The sequence below is a fragment of the Oreochromis aureus genome, linkage group 9 (assembly GCF_013358895.1).
Source record: "Oreochromis aureus strain Israel breed Guangdong linkage group 9, ZZ_aureus, whole genome shotgun sequence".
NCBI classification, from domain to species: domain Eukaryota; kingdom Metazoa; phylum Chordata; class Actinopteri; order Cichliformes; family Cichlidae; genus Oreochromis; species Oreochromis aureus.
The window spans coordinates 38,131,078-38,156,075 of record NC_052950.1 but is presented as its reverse complement, the minus strand read 5'-3'; the positions used below and the strand labels follow the sequence as shown (position 1 = coordinate 38,156,075).

At 44.9% G+C, this 24,998-nt stretch overlaps 1 protein-coding gene across 6 annotated transcripts in view; it reads left to right on the top strand.

The window, feature by feature from the left end:
* fars2 (phenylalanyl-tRNA synthetase 2, mitochondrial) overlaps positions 1 to 24,998 on the top strand; it is a 127,212-nt gene that overhangs the window by 74,852 nt on the left and 27,362 nt on the right. For all 6 annotated transcript variants that reach the window (XM_039617460.1, XM_031759481.2, XM_039617459.1 and 3 more), the window contains exons 8-9: positions 8,452 to 8,612; positions 14,326 to 14,501. In XM_039617460.1, coding sequence (XP_039473394.1) covers positions 8,452 to 8,612; positions 14,326 to 14,501 — 337 coding nt within the window. The remainder of the gene's footprint in view (positions 1 to 8,451; positions 8,613 to 14,325; positions 14,502 to 24,998) is intronic.

The following is a 24,998-nucleotide window of genomic DNA, read 5'->3' as shown; positions in this document are numbered from 1 at the left end:
TATTGTAGATAAAAGCACTTATTTCTTTTAATGCAGCATTATAATGCTGAATTATATTTCAGAGGTTTCGGAAAGGTCGATATTTCTCCATGAGAGAAATGCTCTTCTTGTTAGGAAGCATTTCACTCCTCACTGAAAAATCCCCTTATTTTTTATTTGCTTTATTTTCTCTGGCTTTATTGGGCGAATCTGGTTTTACAGTCATTTCAGCAGCCATTAAGAAGTCTCAGATTTCATCTGCACAAACCTGCAGTCACCCTGTCCAATTACAAGTGGTGTTTTCTGTCACGGCGGCCTGTGTAATCATTACGCTTAATCAAGATCCTGCAGCTTAAAACCACAACCACCGCTGCACAGTCTCTAATAATGCAGTCATAAATATATTCATGGCAAATATAATTAGGAGGGAATGGAGACAGATGAGGAGAGAGGAGGAGGAACTGATACCAGACAGGGGGAGGAAGAAGAGGTGCGAGGAGGAGGGGAGAGCATAGAAAAACATACAGAACAGATTAAAGACAAGATGGAAAAGTACTTAATTTTGTCTGTATGCAAGTATGCAGATTATTTACAGTTACTTATTAGTTATTAGGTCTTTATAATAAGGTCAGAGTACTTATCACACATCTGGACCCGACCGTCAGCACAGAAGAGTCTGGAAGTACAAAGACAACCTTGGACGCGACCTTAACTGAATCTGAAGGAGTCGCCGTGGGAACAGCTGCTGCCGGACCCCCCACCCCACCCGGAGCAGTGTGCTCTGCAAAATCAGCTCTTTGGAGTAAAACTGTTGGAGGGCAACAATAAGGAAAAAGGAGGCGTAGGTTTACCAGAAACCTAAAGAGTGCCGCAACCGGAGGCGTGGGAAAACATACGAGGGAGTCGGCACAGCTGAACCTGCTGAAGCAGCACGAAATCTTACAGTGTCCCACCGACGCATGACGCTCTCCACCATCGAGGATCCAGCTACCAAACACCACCTCCACCTGGAGACAAGAACATGGAAGGTTACCTGTGCAACAGAGGCTACTGTGATGGAGCTCAGGACTGTTTGGATGAGGTGTGGAGATGACCAAATACAGGACTAAAAGAAAAAACTGAGGAAAATTAGTTTTTTATTGTCACAAACAGACCAAAATGAGCCAAAATCCAACTGTAAACAGGGACAGAGTACAAAGACATGTGAGAAAAGTGATTATGAAAGTAAAACAGGAAATAGAAAAAGAAATAAACAGGGAGACATGAAGCTCGACAGAAACATGATAAGAGTCAGAGGGGAACACTGAAGGTATCACAGAGAAGACGAGAACATCAGGACCACAAGAAAGAACATCAATAAAATTAAAGAAGGAACCAAAAGTTCACAAACTGTTCACTGAGCTGAACTCAGTCAAATATCCTGAGTCACAGTAAAATCAATCCATCCGTCCACATACATACATGACACTTTTCCGGCCACCAGCATCTGCATCAGGTTCTCTTCCTGGCTGGTCATACATGAAACCCGTCACTCAGGATCCATCCCAGTCAGATTCCTGTCGATGTGTCTTTACTCTGATCTCCTGCTGGGTGACCGAGCTCCTCAGCCTATGTCTATGAGAGAGTTCAGTCTTCAGAGGAAGCTCATTTCTGCCTCCTGTATCCTGGATCTTATCCTTTTGATCAGTACCTGCAGCTCGGGACTTTGGTGTCACCTTGGTGTTCAGACCTCTCTTCACCACAGCAGACCATTAAACCAATCAATCTGGCAATCATCACTTTCACTCTTCCTCCACTCGTGAGTAAGACCTCCTGAGATACTTGAACCATTCAAACTGAGGCAGCAGCTCATTCCCAGTAAGAGTGGTCCCTCCAGCTTTATCCAGCTTCAGACTTGGAAGGTTTCTCATTCCATCCTAAAGCATTTGCACTCCAAACTACCTCAGGACAACTTGGAGCTCATCGCTCAATAAACCAAGCAAAACCACATCTATGAATGCAAGATGAAGAAGCATCGACTACAAGGCATCTGAAATAAACGGCACTCTGTGGACAGACCCTTTAAAGGGCTGTTTTACTACTTTGACAAGCTCCAGGAAAAGACTACAACTGGCTGCAGGCGGAGAGGAAAGATAACATCTGGACTGCAGGGCAGCCAGATATCATCTTTGGGCTCTCTGGAGATGATGGGAGTTCATCGGTGAATTATCAGTGAATAATGGAGTCCATGCAGTGCACCTGATGATGCGTCCTGCCTGTCTTAGTAGGAGCTCTGATGTTGTCTTGTTTTCTTTGTGGAATAAGAGTCGTCAGTCAGGATTTTAATCGGTTTCTGCTCATTAAATCAAAACTGCAGGCAGATAGAGACAAGAGGACGAGATGAAAGATCTTCAATCTGACATGGAGTAAAAAGACGTGAGAGGAAAGATGCTGGAGAGTTTTATGAGAAGGAAAACTAGTGAACGAATAAAAGGGAGGAAGCATGCAGAGGAGACAGAGATGGGAGGTGAAGGAGGAGCAGGCAGAAGAAAAAGAAACGCAGAGATGAGGAGGAGAAGTGTCGTGAGTCTGATTGATCGCACGCTATCATGAAGTGGAGATTTATTCCAGTGCGGTCCCTCATCCTCTTCGACCCCATGATCCCGCGCTCATTAGCATAGAAACCACGTTCCCTGACTGCTGATTGGACCGGGACTGACGGGACCAGGATGTAAAGGAGGAAATGTGTTTGCGTGTTGGCGTGCACAGGCGCGGCGTGCACTCGTTCACGCACCCACGGGGGTTCAGGAAGGTTACACATCATCATAATAAGCAGAAACATTTCCAATCAAAGCAGGTAATTCTTCTCCAGCTCGCTCTGCGTCCACCCACCTGTGCATGCGTGCGTGCGTGCGTGCGTGCGTTTGTGTGTGTGTACCCGTGGGTGTGTTTTCCATTAACAGACAGCTATTTGAATGCCGCCACTCACAAATGTTTAGAAAAATAGCGGGATTACATCCCGAGCCTCTCCGCCCACTTCTCGCCGAGCGGCTGACCTCAGAAAATGAGTCTGAAAGCCGAATAACATCCTGAGGCCACGCCGCCGCCACCGCCGCCACACTGCTAATTGTTTTTGCAGATTTATGCAGAACTGATAAGAATCTAATCTCTCCCGGTCGGCCGGTGCTGCGTGTTCTTTGAGTTTCTTCACGGACTCAGTGGGACTGATAACAACCTGTTTTCGTGCAGGTGGAGCTGGTTGGTCTGTTGTTTTGCGTCTGCGAAGGTTAAAATTTTTGGCAGCTCCGGCTGTTTGATGAAGACCAGAGGAAGAACCCGGTCCCGGTCCTGGTCTAATGAGCTGGGAGTTGCAATCTTTCACTCCAGTTTCACTTTACAGCCACCACAGCACCCTGGAAGTGGCGCCAGGAGGTTTAGTGACGCACATTAAAGCAGTGCATGCTCGAGTGCTTTATTTGAGTATTTCCCATTTATGAAACTCCGGTGGAACTCCGTGTCCTCGGGAACACTGTGTGAAAACATCAAACAAAATCCACAAATGGACTCCAAACTGGAGCACGAACAGTAAATCTCATCGTTCAGTATTTCAACCTTTTTCCTCTGACCGAAGTCCCGAAGGCAACAAGCTTTTACCTTTTAGCTTTTATTAACAACGTCTGATTGGCTGATTACCTTCTGGCTCCATGTGACACAGCGGCCGGTCTAATCCAGTTAAAAGCCGTGAGCCGGTTTCACTGCTTAAATCCTCTTCAGCCACGCGGAGGAGGAGGCGGCGGCTCAGAGGGATTTGAAGCCTTCACATGTGAAACACGGACCTACAAGATGGGATTAAAGTGGAGACGAGTGTTCCTGAAGGTGGACGCGCCGATCTGAAGCTCGATTCACCGGCAAACCTTCAGGATGAATCGATGAGGAGCTTTTATCTTTGCTCTAATGTTGAGTTTGGTCTAATGGAGCAAAGACAGAATTCAGACTGGAGACGGGTTTTAAAGGGATTTATTCACTTATACACTGACGGCTACCTCGAGCACTTTATATAGTAAAGATGCTGCAGTCATAATACTGTTCACCTGGTTAACATACAGTAATGAATGATTCAGCTGAGCTGGTGAACCTGGTTGGTGTCTGTGGGGTTTTTTTCATTTAAACCACTGTTACTGGTAAAATTACACCAGTGAAGCCATCGTGTCCAGTTCCTTAACACAGCGGTCCCCAGCGGACCGGCCTTTAAGGCGTCGCGGATAAATCCAACAAAATAAAACGATACGACTGAGACACAAACTGTGGTGTTTTGTAAATATAATAATAAACATGAATTCACTGTGTGATTGTGTAACTTTACTCGCAGCGTCCTCCTGAAATGCACAAACAACCTTGAGAGTAACATCCTTCCCTCTGCTCCTTAATGCTCTCTGGTCGCTACGGTAACGTGTAAGCATTTCTTTCAAAATAAGACACACAACTACAACACAGGAAAAGACCCAGGGAAACCGAGTTAACAATAAAAACCATGAAAACCATAAATTTCACATCCGAGCCTCAACTCTCGCGGGCCGGTACCAAACGACTCACAGACCAGTACCAGTCCGTGGCCCGGGAGCTGGGGGCCGCTGGATTAAACTAACTCTATGCTAAATACCTGCAAACGTCCAAAGGCCCGCCCATCAGCCTCCGTGCCACCCTGTGGTCACTGCGTTTAACAGATTCAGACTGATTGTTTTCAGTTCTGTATCTTTGTGACGTGTGAGGAAGTGCCCTCTGTGACATCATAAGGGACTCTAATTTGTTTTATCCTCTGGAGACGAGGCTTTTATTATGAAGCAGCTGTTATCTGTTTCCTGCTTCCCGCTGTTTTTACCCAGATCCGTGGATGCTTTATTTTATGTTGTTTCTATATCTTCAGTACAAACTCTGTAGCTTAAGTGATGAGCGCAGAGCCGGATTCTTCTTCTCCTCGGAGTTAAATCCCGGATGTTTTCCTCTCTCTGGATGAAAATTTTCCGCTCTTTGTTTCTTAAACTGTGGATTTCGACCCTGACGGGGTCATAGACTCTATTTCTGGAAGGTCTGTGCTTCAGAAAGGAAACAGGTTTGTCTCAATTAGTCTCCATCCCAGGGAGAGGAACGCCTTCCCTCTCATCTGGGTCCCAGGCCGAAACGCCTGAAATCCTCGGGTTTACCCATAATCCTTTATTCCACCGAGCGTTTTCGCCCTTTGCTTTGACCTGCCTCGAAGCTGCTGAAGAGTTTTGTTCTGAAACGAGAAATCAGCTGTTTGAAAAGCATCTCGAGCACCGTGACTGACAGGAAGTGGAGACGGAGCGCTCTTTGACTGACAGCGTCTGGCTCAGAGATCATTTCAGGTCATTTTAGATATCGGAGTGTTCATGTAGAAAACATCAGTATGAACATTTGAACTATTTAATCGACTCACTTTGCTCTGAGTTTTTGCTCTAGCTCAGGTTTTCAATAATAATAAATGTCAGACGTTCGATTTATAAAAGAAAAAAGTACCTGATGACAGCGCTCCGACTGACACACCTGAACGGTCTCATGTTTACAGCAGCCAGTGCTGCAGTTCCTCTGACGTCCAGCAGGGGCTCCAGCAGCGAGTCCGTCCCCCCACACTCCCATGTTAAAGCCTTACAGCAGAAATAAACATGTTTACACCCTGATAGAAAAACAGTTTGGGCTTCTGTGTCTCTCTTACCACTTGATGTTTGGGGGCGTGGCCTCTCTGACTCACCTGTGGTAACTGGAGTTCCTGAACTTGACCCGTGGAGTGTGTTCCCGTCTGAGCTCCGGCTCTGAGGATTGAAATTCCAGGATTTTATTGGGATGTGTCTTCCACCCAAACAAACACCTGTGAGAGATTCGGGGCCGGTGCGGTCCACCTCTGACTCGCGAAACATCAAATGTGGGAATGTTTTTAGGAGGAACGCTGTCCGTCTCTCCAGCAGAGTTTCACAGACTTGCAGAATCAATATTAAGCAGCACTAAAGCTGTTTTGGCCGGCAGCCTGCTCTCTAGTCTCAGAGTGCAGTCCTGCTGGACTCGGTCTCTACCCCCGCTTATTACTGTGCAATCCATGGAAATTTATTTTCAGTTACAATTATGGCTTACAGCAATTATGGAAGCAACATAATCAAGATAGAGCAATTATTTCTCTGCATTCCTTTTTTCAGTGCAGCTCTCATTGGCCTCCTGATTTTGTGCTCCTCTAAACTCTCTGCTGTCACGAGGAGCAGGTTTAGTTCAGCTCATAGTCTGCTGACAGGAGGACACTTTGATTAACGAGGACATGAGAAGACATCCAGAGGTCAAGTTATCGCCTGATTAATCCTGATCAAAACGATGATGACTGTATCTGTTACTGTTATATACCACCGTGCTGATTTCATCCATGCTCTGCTCTGTGAAGATAAGCCTAAAGGAGTCTGAGGAGTCGGGCTGAGTTGCCCAAACTCTTGTTGGGCATTTTGTCTACACGTGGCTTAGTTTACACACAGGAGGAGGCGGTCATACCTGCTGAAGTGCTGCAAAGCCACAAACAGCAGCTTTAGTCCATCTGCTGCCTTCAGGGAATCACACAGAGAGACCGGAGGAGAGCTTTCCCCTTCGATCAATGAAGTATCAAAAATAACTGAGGAAAGTGTGTGTGTGTGTGTGTGTGTGTGTGTGTGTGTGTGTGTGTGTGTGTGAGAGAGAGAGAGAGAGAGAGAGAGAGCACAGGTTTGTGTGTGAGAGCACAAGTGTGTGTGTTGTAGGCGGTCACAAAAGGTTGTAAAGATTTATTGACAGGATTAAGTTGAAGTCTTGAATAATAGAGAGGAGTCCACTGAAGTATCACACACACACACACACACAGACACACACACACACACACACACACACACGTATGCCTTCCTGTTATGGTGAGGACCAAACAAAATGTCCTCACAATTCCTGAACCAAAGTATCAGAAAACCTCACAGACATCACGTGTCCTAACAAATGCCACTGAAAATAAAAACAGGACAGTCTCACAGACCTGAGACCCCCGAGCAACCACCGGTCACTATACGGTTAAATTCCGCAACGGGTCGGCAAGTGGGTGCAAAGGTGGTGCTGCACCAAAAGCTTCCCTGCAGTGTCTTTGGTCCATGTCGGATTGCTCCGGTCGCCCATGGTTTGTATGGAAGTTGCCGACTACTCATGGAGCAGCAGTGAAACTGTGAAAAGTGCCACACAAACTAAAAAAACAGAAACCATTCGCTTCGAAAGTAAAGGTTCAGCTTTTTGAACCCTGTTGGTCGGAGTGGTAATGAAGAGGAGTGTGTTTTTACGTTTTGTTACTAATTGATGAGTAATTGGAAAGTTTGCAGCGTCTTCCATGGAAACCGTGGCAACTCCAACAATCTGCTCATGACCAATCCAATAACAGGAAGGTTTTTGGTGCGGTCCCCTCTTTATGAATGATTTCGGCCAACCGCCTGGGGTCACCAACCAGTCTCCACTGAGGCCAAAGGAAGTCCTAAAGAAGAAGCTAACCCAACTTTCAGCATAAATATGTGGATTAGAAGGAACAATGAGACATCCTGGGTTTTATGGTATACTTTTACAATTTCTGATAATTGGATAAAATTTGCTATTATGATTCGAGCTGTCAAATCTTTGAGGTTTTTAAGCCTCACAGATCGTTTTGACTGGTCAAAATGTCCCCGTTTCTAAAAATACCCTCGGTGCTGAGATCTGTTCTTCCTGTAAATTGAGCGAGACGTGCTCAGACGCTCTGCTTCCTCCTTTGTCCTCTCAGACTCTGATGACAGACCCGCTGCGTCGTGTTTGATTTAGGATGGTGTGGTGGTTCATCGGTAGTCCATGTTTTACCTAAAGGTGATGTAGATGGGGTCAGCATGGCCTCTCTTTGGACGAGGTCAGATGTGTTTGACACATTATTATAAAGAAGGACTAGAATAGAAATGAATAATTCTAGGTTTGTGTTTCGTTGCGAGTTTAGAGTTTCACAGACTGAAGGCTTCGGGTGATTGGATGCATATTTAGACTATAAGTGATCAGTGAGGGTCCTTTGCTTATTTGATGGTGAACCTTACGTCTTCGTCAGTTCTTAAACATGTGCTGTTGGGCTGACAGTGGCTGGAATATTTTTGCCATCCTATATTCAAAGCTGTAAGACTGCTTTGATAAAACCAGTAGATTTTACCCCAGACAACCCGAGAGCTGCTGGTCTGTTTGGGTTTTTGGTGAAATGCTCCACCAAGTGCTTCTTTGTTGGTCTTAAACTGTTTTATTGTAGCGCTGTTCATCAGCACTCATTCATTCAGGTCAGATGAAAGCGAGGTGCTAGACTGAGAAGTGTGATGCTTTTATTTTGTATGTATTTTCCACAGAGCACTTCCTCTGCCTGACTGACTAAAGTGATTCGTTAGCTTGTCTGTTGACGGCTGTTTCCTGTGTTCTGTGTTTGTGCAGCGGGGGCGGAGGACAAGCTGGGCTGGGCGTTCGGTCTGGGCCTGGAGAGGCTGGCGATGGTCCTCTACAGCATCCCGGATATCCGGCTGTTCTGGAGTCAGGACGAGCGATTCCTCAAACAGTTCAGAGTTCAGGACATCCACCAACCCATCTGCTTCCAGGTAGACACAAACATCACACCTGAGTGGAAGCAGATTTTCACAAACAAACACGATCCCATCCCAAAGACGGATGAATGTACCGACTGCAGAATGAAAGAGCTAAAGTCTGTTTTGTATTCTCTTTCTTCTCCATCCTTGTCTTCTTTTCTTTCCTCTTCTGTTTACTTCCCTTCCTCTCCTTTGTCCTTTCCTTTCACTTCTTGTTTCCTTTCATTCAGTAATGAAAGTTCCTCCCCTTGCCCTTAGTTTGATCTTGTTTCCTTTTGTTTCAGTCCCATTATTTTGCTTTCGTCACCTTATCTTTTCTTCCCTCTTCTCTTCTCTCCTCATTTCCCTTCTTCCATTCGTTTCATTTCCTTTGTCCTCCTCTGCTTCCTGTTTACCGTCCGTGCAGTCTTATTGTGTCTCTGCTTCACTGAGTGTTCAGTCATGTCTCTCTTCAGATACATCACCGTGTCTGTGTTTGTGTGTTCATCACTAACCTGTAATAACTGCTCGCTCGGTTAGTTTACCTTCAGATGCAATAACAAGCCCGAGTCTCTCGTAATAAAAACAATCTGCTACCGTTGTGAATTAATTCACAAATGCAGAAATTAATTTGCCGTTAACAACATTCTCCTTGTTACACAGCCACCGTTTAAAAAAGCTGCAAACAGATTGTTTCTTATTTGTGGGCCGTGGTGATCGAGAGTCACACATACTTCCTACCAGCCAATGACAAAGCAGCAGCCCACCTACCTGTAACCACACTCCACACCCTCGCTCCCTGTGTGTGTGTGTGTGTGTGTGTGTGTGTGTGTGTGTGTGTGTGTGTGTGTGTGTGTGTGTTCTTGCATAAAACATTTTGACAGTGGGGGCTCACATCAGCCGGCACCAGTCACTTCCACTGACCCCACCACCATCATCACACACACACACACACACACACACACACACACACTGTGGGGTGTGTGCAGGTTCACACAGCGGTTACTCCGTCCCCACTAAAGGTGCTTTTTGTCGACTCTCGTCTTCACTAATGAAGAACATTTCAACTGACTGTTGGAGGGCAAAGAGGAGAAAAGAGAGGAGGAAGATGAAGAGGAGGGATGGTGGGGGCGGATGAGGCAGAAAACGGATAGAGGGAGGAAGCAGGGAATGAGGAATAAATGAGGCGAGAGGTAGGACAGAGGAAAGAAGAGGATAAGAATAGATGCAGAATCTGACTAAATGCCGTTATTTGAATAAAAGATTTTTAGATGTAAAAAAAATAAAAGGATTGAGTGAAACGTAAGGTGAGAGAAAGTAGGGAGTGACATTAGTGAGGAAAAATGAGAGACAAAACACAGCTTTAATGGAAAAAAATATACTGAAGCGAGTTTGAGGAAGTGATTAAAAAAAGAAATGCTTGAAATAAATAAAAGAAATAAAGTGGGGAAAAAGGAAAAAGAGGGAAAACAGATTAAAGTGTGTCAGGAAAACAGGCAACAAAGGAACATTTCAATGACTAAAGAGGCACCAAAGTTTGAGAGGGGAAAGTGGAGGAGCAACGATTAAATGCAAGAAACAAAGTGTCCAAAGATACTTTAGTAAGAATGAAGAAGAGACGAGGAAAGAGAGAGAGGAGACGCTGGAAGGGTGGTTTGTGAAAACAACGACATGAACCATTTCACAACAAGTGTTCAACTCACTCAGCCAACCAATGCTAAACCTTCATTAACAATGAAAAGCAGCCAATCACCGCTGTCCAATCAAACCACTTGCCTAGCTAGCAAAGAAGTCACCCAACTTCTTTAAAATCCAACCAACAAACCAAAAAACTCAACCGAGCAGAGAACCACCTCCCTCCAATGTACAGCTAATATCTGTATCTACCCCACCTAACTACCAGCTGACCTACACAATCTTTCTTTCAACCAATCCCATCCCTTCACCAACAATGAAAAAGAGCAGCTGATGACCAACTAACTTCATTATCCAACAACCACCTACCGAGCAAGGAAGTCTACCAACTTACCTTAATACCCAACAAACCAATCAAACATTTGATGAGAAGAACCGCTGCCTCCCAAAGTACAACCTATCGTCACGTACCTGGCAGCCCAATCACGTCCCTGTTTAACCTTACCTTCCTACCACCTGACCCTGATGACCTTTCTTTCTAGCGGGCGGACCAATCTTCTACTTTTAGCACCAATGAAACATGCAACGAAAGACCAACTGACCTCTTTATCCAACAACCGCCAAACTAGCAAACAAACCAAACAACCAGTTGATTCCTGAACTACCGCCTTCCAAAGTACAAGTGATGGCTGAAATCACGTGCACGGTACTTTCAGAACTTATCTGGCCCACTACTTTTTTGTGCTTTTGTGACAGAATCAACAAAATTTTACTCTTAAACTGAGTTTATGTCGTCCTCTGAATGAGTCGGCTGGTATCTTTTCCCAAACTTTATTTATAATCTTAATTCATTTTCTTTTGATCTGAACAAACTGAAGGAAACGGGAGGAAATAAATTGTAAATAGCAAATGCATTTGAAACAGCCCACAGTGAGTGCATTCAATAAAGGTTTAACTGTATCTGACAAATTACAATAAACACATAATCAATAAGTTGAAGACGTGAGGAGTGAGGGAGTGAGGAGCGACCCTGCTGTCCTCCTCACAGTCCTGTAAGTTTTATTGATGAACTCTGTTTCTCCAGAGGGGCCAGGGGAGCATGGCTCATCTCCTGCCCAGGGTCAGTTCACCTCTCCTGGGCCGAGGCTCTCCACCTCTCCCCCCTAAAGCCTTTGCTGGCCCCCACATTCACAGGTAATGAACTGTGACCGCCCAGGGCCTAACAGGAAATAGACTGCTTGGGCGTCGGTGTGTATGTTTGTATACGCACACACACAAATGGCTTCAGGGAGCTGTGCAGTGCCACTAAACTATTATAGTGTAGACAGACGGCTCACCTCCCTCCATACGTCTGCACAGTATGGTCAGAAATATGTGGATACTCCTCTCTCCTCACCTACCACCTGCTGTGCCAAAGTCTTTCACTGACGCTCGACTGAGTATAAAAATATGAAATGAGACTCGTTCTTCTCTGTGTGCCTGCCAGTTTTACTTCTGTCCTTTACTCAAATATTTATGAATGGTTTATTTTAACCTTCGTGTGCAGCGCTTTGTGACTGCCTGTCTACGAAAAGCACTTAATAAATAAATGTTACTACTTTACAAATAGATGAATAAATAAAGTTAGGTTTCCAGTTCATTTATAATTAACTAACACTTAGCAAATCAGCCAATCAGTTACTTCTCTGCTTGCCCAACCAGCAACCCAAACAACTAACCTATCTAACCAGCCAACCACCTACTTTAACACGTCACTAACACGTTAATCACCAGTTGATCTTTTTCTCAAACCTGTATACCCAGCAAACCAACCAACTTTTACCTGCCAACTAACTGCCCAATAGGCCCCTTTCTTGCTAACCAGCCAACCCTTCATCTACCTACCTTCCTAGTTACCTAACCAAGCAGTTGCCTGCCTGTGTAACCAACCATTTACCTACCTGCCTGTCTACCTACACAGCTAACCAGTTGTTGTCTGTTCCTTTGCAACCAGCCATCTACCTTGCAAACCAGCCAACCAACAAACTAACCACTAATTGACTTTTTTGTCTAACTAATCACCTACATGTGTCGGCAACTAACCAACCACTGCCTAAACCAACAACTTACAGCTAACTGGTGATACCTTTCATCCTGGGTAACCAACCAGAAATCTACCAACCACCAACTGACTGTCCAACCAATGACAAGCCTTCACTGACAAAAAAACCAAACAGCAGCTAACTGATCCATCACTGAACCACCTGCCTTCCTCCTGCAGTTACCTAAAGTAAACTAGTCTTTGATAACGTATCAAACAAACCAACCAACTGATCACCTTGCTGTTCTTTACCTCCACCTTTGAATTGAGCTAAGAGAAGATAACTAAATAACATTAAGTTGGCATATTTCGCCTTTCCTTGTTTTGTTCTGACTTTTGTTTCAAAGATGGAAAAAACAGTGTCACGCAGATTGATGTGTCTCAATGAATGAACAGCATTAAGATGGAGAGAAAATTAAGAAAATATCACTGAGGAGCAGGAATAACAGCAGCTTCGCCCGCTTCTCTCACTCTGTGTAAGTTATTCTGAGCATATTAAACAAGTGACAGATGATAGGAATCTCTCCTTCAGTCTGTCGCTGCATAAAACATCACATTTATTCTGTCGTCTCGATAAAGTTTTAATGTGTTATTGTCTTTGTGTTTTACTCGCTGTTGCACTTTCTCCTCTGTCTTCCTACAGTCGGGCTGTTTCTCTTCTCCACTTTCTGTCACATTTCTTCTTCTGTTATTCTTGAGTTCTTTTTTGTTGCTTGAATCTGCACTTTCAGCTCATTTTTATTCACCTCATCTCTCAATCTCTGCAGCTGATGTGCTGATTACCCCTTCAGTCCTTACATCTTTGTGTTTATGCTTGGTTTCCTTTGAAATTCTAATGAGTCTCCAGTCCAAATATCCCATAAATGTACATGTACGCAAAACTAGTCAATGTGGAGCACAAAGTAAAATTTCAACATCTTTGAGGATCATTAATAACTCATAATGTGTTATTGTGAAATTAAACTATTCTTCAGGGCCTAAACATCAGCCACAGATAACCTCAGCCACGCGTCTGCACATAATAAATGAATCCAGATGAAGACGTTACAAAACTAAAACCACAGCGAACCAGCAGAAAAACAACAGCGTTATGCCACATTAGCACTGAATCAATTAAACATAAAACTATTACAAATATAATCCATCATATAGTTTGCAACTAGTAAGTGGGTACATTAATTATCATTGCATTATTTAGTTAAGATATATTAATGCTGAGCAAACAGCTCCCTACGACCTAGCTACCCATCCACCCTCCTAACTGCTTACACAACCAGCCTGCCAGCCAGCCTCTCTGCTAGCATGGCTAACCAGTTACATACCTGCCAGTCTACCTGTGCCAACAACCAACTGCGTGCCTGTCAATTAAGGACTCACCTACATTCATCTACCACCTATGCAACCAACCAATCTGTGTACCTGCCAGCATGGCTCATCACTTAACTACACAACCAACCAATTCCTTGCCTGCTTACTTACTTTGATAACTAACCAGTTAAGTACCCACCCACGTAGACACTTAACCAACTACCTAGCTACATACTTGTATGGCTAACTAATTAAGTAATTAATTAACTACCAATCTAAACAACCAATTCCTTTCCTTTGCTTTACTACGCAACCAACTAATTGCTTTCCCACCCACCTATGTACATGACTAACCAATCATGTGATTACCAGCCTATGCAATCAACCAGTTCTCTACCTTCCTGTTTGGGGTAATCAATTACTCACCTATACGACTAAATAATTGCCTGCCTAGATAACTAACCAGTATTTAATGAACCAATCAAGTGCCCAGCTACCTGGATGCTCATTCAACCACCTACCTACTTACCTCCATGGCTAATCAGTTACTTACCTAAGCAACCAACTACCTATCGACACGATGAACCAATCGTGTGCCTAGCTCTGTTTTTCAGGGACTTTTTTATAAAGAGAATTTATCAGTTAATATTTCCACCATTGCTTACAGTGAACATTTTTAAGTTGAGCTGTCAGTCAGTGTTATTTTATACATTTGTTTTTCAGCCGCTCAGTAAGTACCCACCTCTCCATAACGACATCTCCTTCTGGCTGCCGGATGACAAAGAGAGCGAGGCAGGCAGAGAGAGCTTCACGGAGAACGACTTCTACGAGCTGGTGCGCTCCATTGGAGGAGACCTGGTGGAGAAAGTGTCTCTCGTGGACAATTTTACACACCCAAAGTAAGAAAACCCATCCACATCATCCAAGTTTGATTGGATTACAACGCAGTTGCCCTTTAACCCAGGAAATAAGTGCAGTGGTTCATCTTTTTATGTCCCAATGAGAGAAGGAGGGTCAGTAACTGCTGGCTCTTTTTGCACAGGTCATTATGGTGCTATTGGCTAAATTTCCTCCTCCTGCTCAGAGTGCTGCTGGTACACCCTGTGATTAAGCAAACATCAGTGGCGGCTGGGGTGACTGGCTTTATTGATATCCCAGGTTAAGAGTGATTAACAAGCTGTTTGGTTGTGAGGGACCAGGAGGTTCGATGAACTCGATGCTTGTGTTACTTTGGTTCATTTGTGATATAACAAATATTTGAGGGTATTTGCTGGTGGAGCAGATCTGTATTTACCACAGCTAGAGACTATCAAAGAATTACTATGCCATTATTGATATGCCATTTTAGCATTAAAGCCTCTTACTGTGATGCTAGCTCTGAGCTTTAGTCGGGTTTCTAAGCTAGCTGGCACCAGGAGCTGCAGTCCACTCTGAGTTTAGTAGCTCCTTATATAATATTAAAATTTTAAATATTAATAGTGCAACAGGTGCTTTTAACTGCACATCACTTATCATGAAATGCACAAAATACATCAAGCAACCAGCATCCTGCTGCTTATTGCTGTGGTTGTAGTCCAGTTATTGTTATGCTAACTGCTAGCTGGCTAATGCATCATGTTAGCATTGTGCTAAAAGTGTAAACCAGTAAGTGGGCAGTTCCTATTCACTGTTCATTCATCTTTAACTGCCTATCCGATTCAGGGCGCTGGAGTCTATCACAGCGATCACATGGTTGAGGTGAGGTTACACCTGGACAGGTTCACACCTACAGCCCAGAGAACAGTGCTAACCACTGCACCGCTGTGCTGCTCCCACAGACTCTGTTACATGGAACTGATGCAGGTGACGCTGAGGCAGAAGTGCTTCAAACCTGCATTGCATTTACTGGCCAGCAGGGGGCGAATGTACAAACTTGCATGGAAAAATAGCCCTAACTTTATGACCTCATGATGAGTTCATATTCACAGCTATCAGTTTATCTTTGTGAATCCAAAGCCAAGTTCCTTTTTTAAATTTGGTCCCATTGGAGTGAAATCAGTCATATCTGCCCCTCACTCATCACGGCCTTTTCAAAACACTCAGGAGCCACTAACCAATGGGCTACATCTTTTATTTACAGTCTATGGAGTTACTATCAGCGAGTCACCTGCACTGCGTGGCCCAGAGGGACTATAGAGCCTCTACACCTCAGAGGCTTAGAGTCAGCAGTAAAGTACTTATCGTAAAGTAAATATAGGATCAGAAACCAACGATGGAAAAACAAAAACTGCAGGAAAAAAAATGAAAACCGGAAAATAAGAAGGAAAAAGTAACAAAAGCAGAGAAACAGGAGCAAAGGTCATCCTCTCTGTGGTGCTGAAGGCTGGTGACTGATGGCAGAGTCACACACACACACACACACACACACACACACACAGCTGTCCTTGGCGTGCACCTTCGAGTCTGCAGTGCCTGCTGTTGACATCTCATTTTTTAGGAAGTACAAGTGTGTGTGTGTGTGTGTGTGTGTGTGTGTGTGTGTGTGTGTGTGTAAAGGCAGCAGTGGGAGGTTGGTACCTTATGGCTGAGAACTCCTAATCCACATCACTGTAACACACACACACACACACACACACACACACACACACACACACACACACTCGCCCGACCTTGTGTTGGTGTGTGTGCAGCGAGGGCCCTGCAGTGCGTAAAAATGTCCTACACTATTCATCTTTCAGCATTTTAATGTCTTTTAAATAGCGACCTTTTCCCCCACAGAGCGTGCACACACACACACACACACACACACACACTCTTACATTAATACCCAGTGACTCTTGCGTTGCAGCTAATGGGCAGAGAGGTGAGAGGCCCGAAGCTGAAGCCAGAGCAGCGTTTCACAGTAAGATTTCAGAGTTCAGCTAAATCACTGCAGACAGTGGATTAACTTACAGCTGCAGTGAACTTTCACAGACAGATCCGAACATTTGGTGCCAAAACGTCCGGAAAGAGCTGACCTTTGCTGGAGCGCTGCAAATAGATGAAGCGTTTCAATTAGCTGCAGCGTCCAGGTTTGTTTAACCTCCACAGCAGACGTGCAGACGACAGCTTTGCTCTAAAGAAACTGTAGAAACCTTTTCTTCTTTTTCACATGTGAATTAACATCTACACCGGCGTGAACGTTAATCGTTCTGGAAGAAATCTATAATCTATAATCTATAATCAATCTGTAATGTCCTCGCTGTTATTTCCAATACAAGTTGCTGCTAACCTGCTAGCCCCGTCGACTTCCACCACAGTGTTTCCTCTGCATGCTGACCGGCTCACCAGCCTTCAGGTGTATGACTGCACGTGATAAATAACTTCTTGGGTCTAAAAATGTGTGTGTTCAGCAGGTGGCTGAAGCACACCAAACCCTGACAGTGACAGAGACTGGTTTGCAACCTCCCAACAACCACTAGTTGCTAGGGAAAATGATGAACAGAATGAACAGAAGGCTGCACCAGAAACCTCCCTGTGTTAGCTTTGATGCTGTCGCCTGCAGTTTGCACGGAGACGCCAACTTGTCTGCAAACACTCGCCAACTGGTGTCTCCGGGGTCCTTGTCTGTAGGCCTGGTGATCGAGGCCTCACATTCCTGTGGGCGGGTTTTCTGCTGAAAGCGTTTCCACTTCAGATGTGGACTGACGTAAAGTGTCCATGAATCCAAGCTCGGCCCAAACGAAGCTTCTGTAACGCAGTCGGCATCCCGAGATCGTTGGAGACTTTAATTTTGACTTGGCTCATACTGCTCGCCACACTAATCCAACACCCCTGCTAGTTATGCTAACAATCAAGTTTCCAGGGAAAGCTCTCTGTTTGCCTACAGACTCTCCCATTGGCTGGTTTCTATATACATTTTCTTTCTTATCTAAAAAAATGATCATCTGTGCAGCTTCACTCTCACGATATTTTTCCCAGAGTCGGAGCTGAAACTGTTGGAGCTCGTTAGTGCGGGAGTTCGAGTCGACTGTAAAAGTTGTCCTGGTTGTTGGTGTGGTTGCTCTGGATGTTGCCACAACATTGTTGCCTCTCAGCCAGGTCACTCTCAGACTCTTCATTTATTCACAAACACACAGCTGCAGTTTGTATTGAGCATTTCAGGGACTTATTTTCTCTGTAGGATGAGCGGTCCGCTATCTTGATGCACGTTTGCTTAAATAATCCAGAAAATAAAGGTGTAGCACACAAGTCAAGGGTTTTCTAGAGAAAAGCTTTTATTTTGAAGGAGCTGGGGCTCCTGTTTGGGACAGGCAGATAAAGTGAGCGGAGTCAGAGTGAGGCTGGGAGACAAAGGGAGCGAGCGGCAGGAAGAGGTTTTGGGGGAAAAACAGGTGCAATGCAGGTGTTTTATGCAGCACTAATCAGCGAGCTGATAACTGCAATTAAGAACGTGAAACTTTCCCTCCGCCATCATCATCATCATCATCATCATTAGGCTGTGAGGCCGGCGACCAGATTGTCTACGGGTGGAGGCGGGAGACACGAGCGTGAGCCATCAGCAGAGAAAATGACAGCGTGTGGGGGAGAGGGGGGAGGTTAGGGAGGAGGAAAGGTGCAATGCAGGTGTTTCGTGCAGCACTAATTTAAGGAGACAATCCAAAAACCAAAAGTATGTGGACAGCGACTTTACCGCCCGACGTTTAAAAACCACCAGGAAGGACTCATTTCCCTCCAGTGTGTCCCAATAATGCCTGATTGTGTTTGTAGTTTATAATAATTATAGAAATATAAACATTTAAATTAGTTTAAACGATCAGCTGATTTTCCCTTTAAAGAAATTTGATTGGTAGTGATTTTAAAAATGTTTCAGGGTTTTACCTCCAATGATGCATATTTCAGTTTTATGAGGCTCAAGATTCAAATCTAAGAGCTCTTCAGACGAACACGTTCTGTCATCATAGGAGGTCCCACAGTCCACGGATGGACTGGTATTTTTCCAGTATGATCGATGTACTCTGAATACCAAACACATCGGCTTCCTGGTGTCACATGATGCTACCAAATGTCATCTTCGCAGCCTCTGCATGCCGTCAGGACGTACGCGACGCTGCACAGACTGATCGCCTCCGTTTGGCTGGACGGTGAACGCAGCATTAAAAACCTCACTTCTGTGCTCGGAGTCGACAGCTACGCCATTAAACCCATTACATCATCGTGCGTCAGACACGTGAGGAAGACGGCGAGGTGTCAAAGACGGCGAGGTGTCAAAGACGGCGACCAACACACCTGCCGAGCCTGACGATGATTGGATGAAGACGGTCAGCTGCTCAGATGTTTCTCACATCATTAGATGGATACGTGATCATTTCCATATTTCAACATCCACCAACTACTTTTTTGCCTTTGTTCAAGTTCAGCCATCAAAAACACCTGAAGTCGGTCTGCGCCCCCAGTCCTCACACCTGTACAGGTGCATTAATGATACTGATGATCAAACCACTGCAGGTGTGTGAGTGGGTAGAAAGGTGTCCCAGAGGAGCATAAATATGGGAGGGAAAAGCTCAATTTGGATGCAAAGGTGGAAAAAGTGAGCCGTCTATTTGCTCCCAGACGTTCGGTGATTTATTGAGCTTTTATTCTTTTCCCAGAGTAAAGTCTCCGAAAGACAAACTGAACATTTATTCCGTGTTAACGTATTCACCCTTTCCAACCCCGGCTCCCTCCCTCTCTGCTCGCCCTGCTGTGACAGATCGCTGCTCCGCCTCGCCTGTCATTAGTCAGCATATTAAATTTTGCTAACAGCCTGAACTGGATCCAGAAAAAGTGATGAGGAAGCCGAGACTGTTTGTTCTTGTCAGAAACACGAAACGGCCGTCAGAGACTCGCTTTAACCCCGCCGCGCCGCCGTCTCCGCCTGCATCACCTCAAACCAATCGGCGTTTAGTAAGTGCCCCCGCTGATCGATGCTCGTCTGTCGCAGTGATTTACAATAAAGGTCTGTGACGCTGAGCTGAGAGGGTCGACTCTCCCAGGAGGAGCTTTACCTTTACTGACTTTATTTTTTCCAGTGTGAGGATATGAACACACATCCTTTCATTATTACACTTAAAATGCTGTTTAATGCTCCTAATATTTAAAATATTACATTAGTAAATAGTATATTAGGAATTCTGTTGTACACACTTAATGCAAATGTTTATTTACCTTTATTTCTTTTTATCCAATCTTTCTGTTATTTATTTTTCAGTTAAATTTTATTTATCTGTCATTGCTTCACAACAACATTGGTCTGAAGCTTTTTATTTATTTTAAAGACCCCACAATGGTAAAGAGAAGACCCCAACATCAGACGATCCCCGAGAGCAGCACTTGGTTACAGTGGGGAGGAAGAACTCCCTTTTAATAGGAAGAAGCCAGAGACAGGTTCATGTTACTGGAGGCCAGGGTAATGCCATCCAGAGTAAGAATCTGCTTAGATACCATATTTCTAAGATTTTCAGGGCCGAGTACAATAACCTCAGTTTGATCTGAATTAAGAAGCAGAAAGTTAGCGGCCATCCAGGTCTTTATGTCTTTAAGACATTCCTGCAGTTTAACTAATTGGTGTGTGTTACCTGGCTTCATGGATAGATAGAGCTGCGTGTCATCTGCATAGCAGTGAAAATTTATGCTATGTCTTCTAATGATGCTGCCTAAGGGAAGCATGTATAATGTAAACAGAATTGGTCCTAGCACTGAACCCTGTGGAACACCATAATTGACCTTAGTGTGTGAAGAGGACTCTCCATTTACATGTACAAATTGGAGTCTATTAGATAGATATGATTTTTAAACTGTTTTTATTTTGTAAAAATACAGAAATGAGTGTAAAACTAAATGATAAATTAATAAAATTAAAACTTAAATAGGAAAGTTAACAAATGGGTGGAAAAAAAAACCTGTGATAGGTGAAATCCGCGAAGTAGCCTACTTTATTTTTTACAATTATTATAGATGTTTTAAGGCTGTAAAACCCCTCACTACATGCTTTATACACTTTTCTAAGACAGGCATGAACATTTTCACACTTTTCTCTCTTGTTTAAACTCACAGTTCAAACCTTCGTAGAAAAATAAGTCCAGTATTATAGAATGAAACCAACCCACAGGTGCCTTTGACGGTGTAAAACGTTGTGTTTGTTGGGGATAAACTTACAAACATACAGCACTTCAGAGTCACACTGCTGGGATCAAAGATTTATGTAAATTTGACAAGGTGGACGCATTTCGCATTCTTGTACAAAAACAATCTGTGAAACATCGAGGCCGCGAAAAGTGAACGGCGTTATAGCGAGGGACCACCGTATTAATTATTTCTCTTTTAAATTTAAAATCCAGTCTCGGTAGCCGGGGAGCGGTCTGACAGGGCCCCCCTCCTGGCTGCAACCCGACACGCTTTGCACCCGACCCCTGCGTCGCCTCCTGTGGGTGGTGGGCCTACAGGGGGACGGACTCATGTCCCTTTTCAGGCCGAGCCCCATGAATCGCTCTTTGTCTGGTCCCTCACCCAGGACCAGTTTGCCTTTGGAGACCCCACCAGGGGGCAAAAACCCCCTGACAACATAACTCCTGGGATCCCCGGGGCACACAAACCCCTCCACCACGAAAGGTAGAGATCCTCTGAGTGGTGCAAAACTTAAAATTTAAATATTAATTTATGCCACATTTTCTGTACTAAGTCCTTAGATCCTGAGGCTTGATGTCAGTTTCTATTTGTTTGTATTACACAAAGACTTATGGATTCATTATTGATCATTGCTGTGGATGTTTAATCATCATTTAGGTGCTCGTGTTTTTGCTCAGTACTTTTTAAATCAGGGGAAAGTGCAGTCGGTGTCGAGTGCTAAAGTCTGACTTCATAAGTGGCCACTGCAGTCTGGACGAGTGTCGATGTGAGACTCATCTCCAAACAAACCATAATGTGCATTATGGCTGCAAATTGATCTAAAACCCTCTAAAGCTGCCGGAAACTGCAGCCTCTCAAATATATTTCTCCTCCAAAGTACTTCCAAAGTTAATCGAATGAGAGAGCGAGGGGAGAGGAAACAGAGTGGCTCTCTCTCCTGCGCCATAAACGTCTCGTGTAGTAGCAAATCAAAGCTGATGGCTCGCGATGATCCCCCACAAATCTGCATTTATCGGCCGGTAACACTGTCAGCCGCGACCGGGCCGGGACTAATTTGATAAGCCGACAGAGCTGTCAGTCAAGTTGACAGTGCCCTCCCCCTCCACACTCAGGGGAGAGAGGGAGAGGAGGCGGGTGAGGTGAAGATTGACTGTGGTAGTTTAGACAGATGCTGTGGAGTAATCTCCTGCTTTAGTCGGAGTGGTAGCGCTGTGCAAACGCCCCACTCTGCCCATCATTGTCTCAGCAGGCTCAGCCGGGAATTCCAGCATCTTTTTTCCCCAAAGGACACTTCCCAGTTCCTCCTGATGATGATGATGTTGCGCTTGGCTGGAAAACCCTGATCAGTTCACATATCCTGTGAAGGAGTGAAGGAGCCGTGTCTCTGCTTTGAGCTCACACACCCTGCAGAGGAAATGTGTTTGACTGTTTGTATCCACGACCTCGTTCTTTCGCTCCGGAGTTTGTGTCCACAGGTGAAGGCAGGAACACCGACATCCACCAGTAACTCAGAGCTTGGCCTTTCAGCAGCTCTGTGTTAACCACAACTCCTCCTGCAGTCCAGCTCTCCATCACCCATGAACTTGAGATCTCAGTGAATATGTTTATAATACAAACAAAACAAAACAGTGAAAACTAAACTTAGGCTAAAAATATGTTTCCAGGTGGACTCAGAGGCCAGTCTCCCGGCTCAGTGCATGTGAGCTGAACATGAAGTGGATCAATATGTTTCCAAGCAGCCATCATCAGTCCAACACACCCCAATGATCCATATTCCTCATGTTACACTTCCTGTATTTATCCGAATCATAGAGATTCCTGTGAGGTCTGAGCTCCAGTTGGATGTTGCTGAGCTCTAATTATCAGATATGTGTCTGTGATGGATCAGAATGGTAACGGGTTTGTTACGGCTTCAGTTTCTCTCACACAGTTATTGTGTGTTTCAGATCGTTAAATATTGATTTGGGTCAGTTTTGACTGCCTTGTTTTGGAAAACAAATACTGGGGTCCGGACCCGGTGACCTCACGGGTCACGGCCGTGGAGACGTGATCTGAAAACAGTCCAGCTCAATGCAACAGGAAAAGCAGCGCCATCTTTAGGTGCCGTTCAAGAGCGCAAGAAAACTTTAACTAACCTTCTAAAATCCACGAGGACATCAACGATCCATCGATGGTGGGGTTAGGAAAACGTGTTTCTCAAACACGCCTGTTTATGACGTGTTAAAGTGCAGCCTGACCCTGAGGGTTCATGAACCGAGACGCTGACGATGGTGACGACTGTTATTGTACCCCTGCAGGCGTAGACGAGTAGATGAGCAAAGTAAAAGGTCCACAGGAGCAGTGACTTTATTTAAAGGTATGAAAGGCTGATTTTCTCACAGCTTACACTGTAAAGTTCAGTAAACAGGTTTCAGAGGTGGGTGGAGGTGGGTGGAGGGTTAACAGCTGGCTGGTACTAAAAAGCGTCGGTTTAGACTGTAAATCTGTCGCAAACGGACGTGAGAGCGCCAGCTGTAGCTGCAGTGCAGAGCGCTCCGTACACCTTCCTCTCCCTCCACCTTCCTCTCCCTTCACCTGTCATCCTGTCATCGCTGCCTCTCCCTCTCTGCCGGCTCAGCAGGAGACGGAGAGGCAGCCGCCCACCACAGCTCCATCAATGATTTAACAGAGAGAGACGAACCCTCTCCCCAAAAAAGATGAAGGAGGAAAGAGAGTGATGCCTCAGAGGGAGGGAGAGGGGGAGGAGGCGGATGACAAAAAGGAGGATGGGAGGGGGGAGCGGTAGAGTGAGTGCTGTTACCTGTGGGGGGAAAGTGGGAGAGAGAGAGAGCTGCCACTGAATTATGCAGGATTGTTTTCTGTTCCTACAACCAATCAGCCTGATGGAGAGAGACAGGGACCGCCGTCTCCGCCCATCTCCCCTCACTGCACCTCTGCACGATGCATCAAGCGGTCAGTCGTGATGCTCCCACAGGGGTCCGGCCTTCCCCCCCACTCCCACGCTGTGGTCTGCGAGTCCTGGAAGCAGGACTAATAAAAGTGTGTTAAACTAAAGCCCCGCCCACAATTATTAACATATTTACAGTCCATAAATGTGTCTGTGATGTCACAGAGCTTCAGCTTCACACAGGTGAACATTTAGGGAAACTCTTCATCACACAGTCGTGACCGAGGCTGTAATTCACAGTATCATTACTACAAATACAACAGAGGTAATCACAGTGCGTGACCCTGTACTGTGAGTACATGTAAGGACTGCTTCAGCTCTGTGTGTCTGACAGGAAAGAGACGCGTTTTTAAATAAACGAAATAATTTGTACACTGTGTAATTTCCTGGAAACTTAGCAGGAAAACTACATTTCTCCCTCTTACATCATAAATACGCAGTATTACGCTGCCGGGGCGCAGTATGGATCATACCTGTGTGACACGCCTGCATTTTGTTCCCTTTAATCTCTGATTTGTTACCAAAACCCTTAAAATCCCAGCCGAGCGTGTTTGTGTGCTTCGTGTTAGTCGTGTTGGATTTACAGGTTTACGTGATCATTCGACCCCTGACTGAGATATAATTCATATTTAGCTGCATTTCTGCACCGTATAAATAGTCGGTGTGCTTTTACACTGCAGAGTCCCTCGGAGCGAACGAGCGAGTGGATCTAACAGCTGATTAAATGTCATCGTGTGTTGGTGGTTTTGCCTCCTGAGGGTTCAGGTCCGAGTCCACTGAAAGAATCAAAACCTGATTAAAAATGATTTACCTGCAGCATCAGTCGTTTGATTGGATGCAGGATTTTCCGACTGTTCTTTAATCAGCAGCTGAGCTTTCATTTGATCCTAACTGTGCTCAGCAGCTCGAGCAGCCGGTGTCAGTGAGATAAAGAAACCAGGCTCTTATTAAAACTCTGATATTTCCAGGTCAACATCAGCAGCTTCTCCTGTTGGTTCCAAACCGGCTCCACGGTTATTTCCTCCATTTTCACACAAAGTTTCTTGACTGTGACTCTGGACTGGGTTTAAATTAGAGGAGACGCAGCGAGGTGAGTTCAGCTGTCCAGGGATCAGCTAACATGGAATAAACCCTCCCATCCCACACGTGTGCGTTTGTGTATGTGCTGCAGTTGTAGTTTTAGGACCGAGCTGTGAAAGTGTTGCTGGTTCTCGAAGCCGTTGTTTATTTTGTAAGGCTCCTGCGAGCGCTGGAAGCATTAAATTAAATTCAACAAAGGAAATTAGCCACATGAAAGGCTTGCTCTGAAAACGCAGCTCAAGGT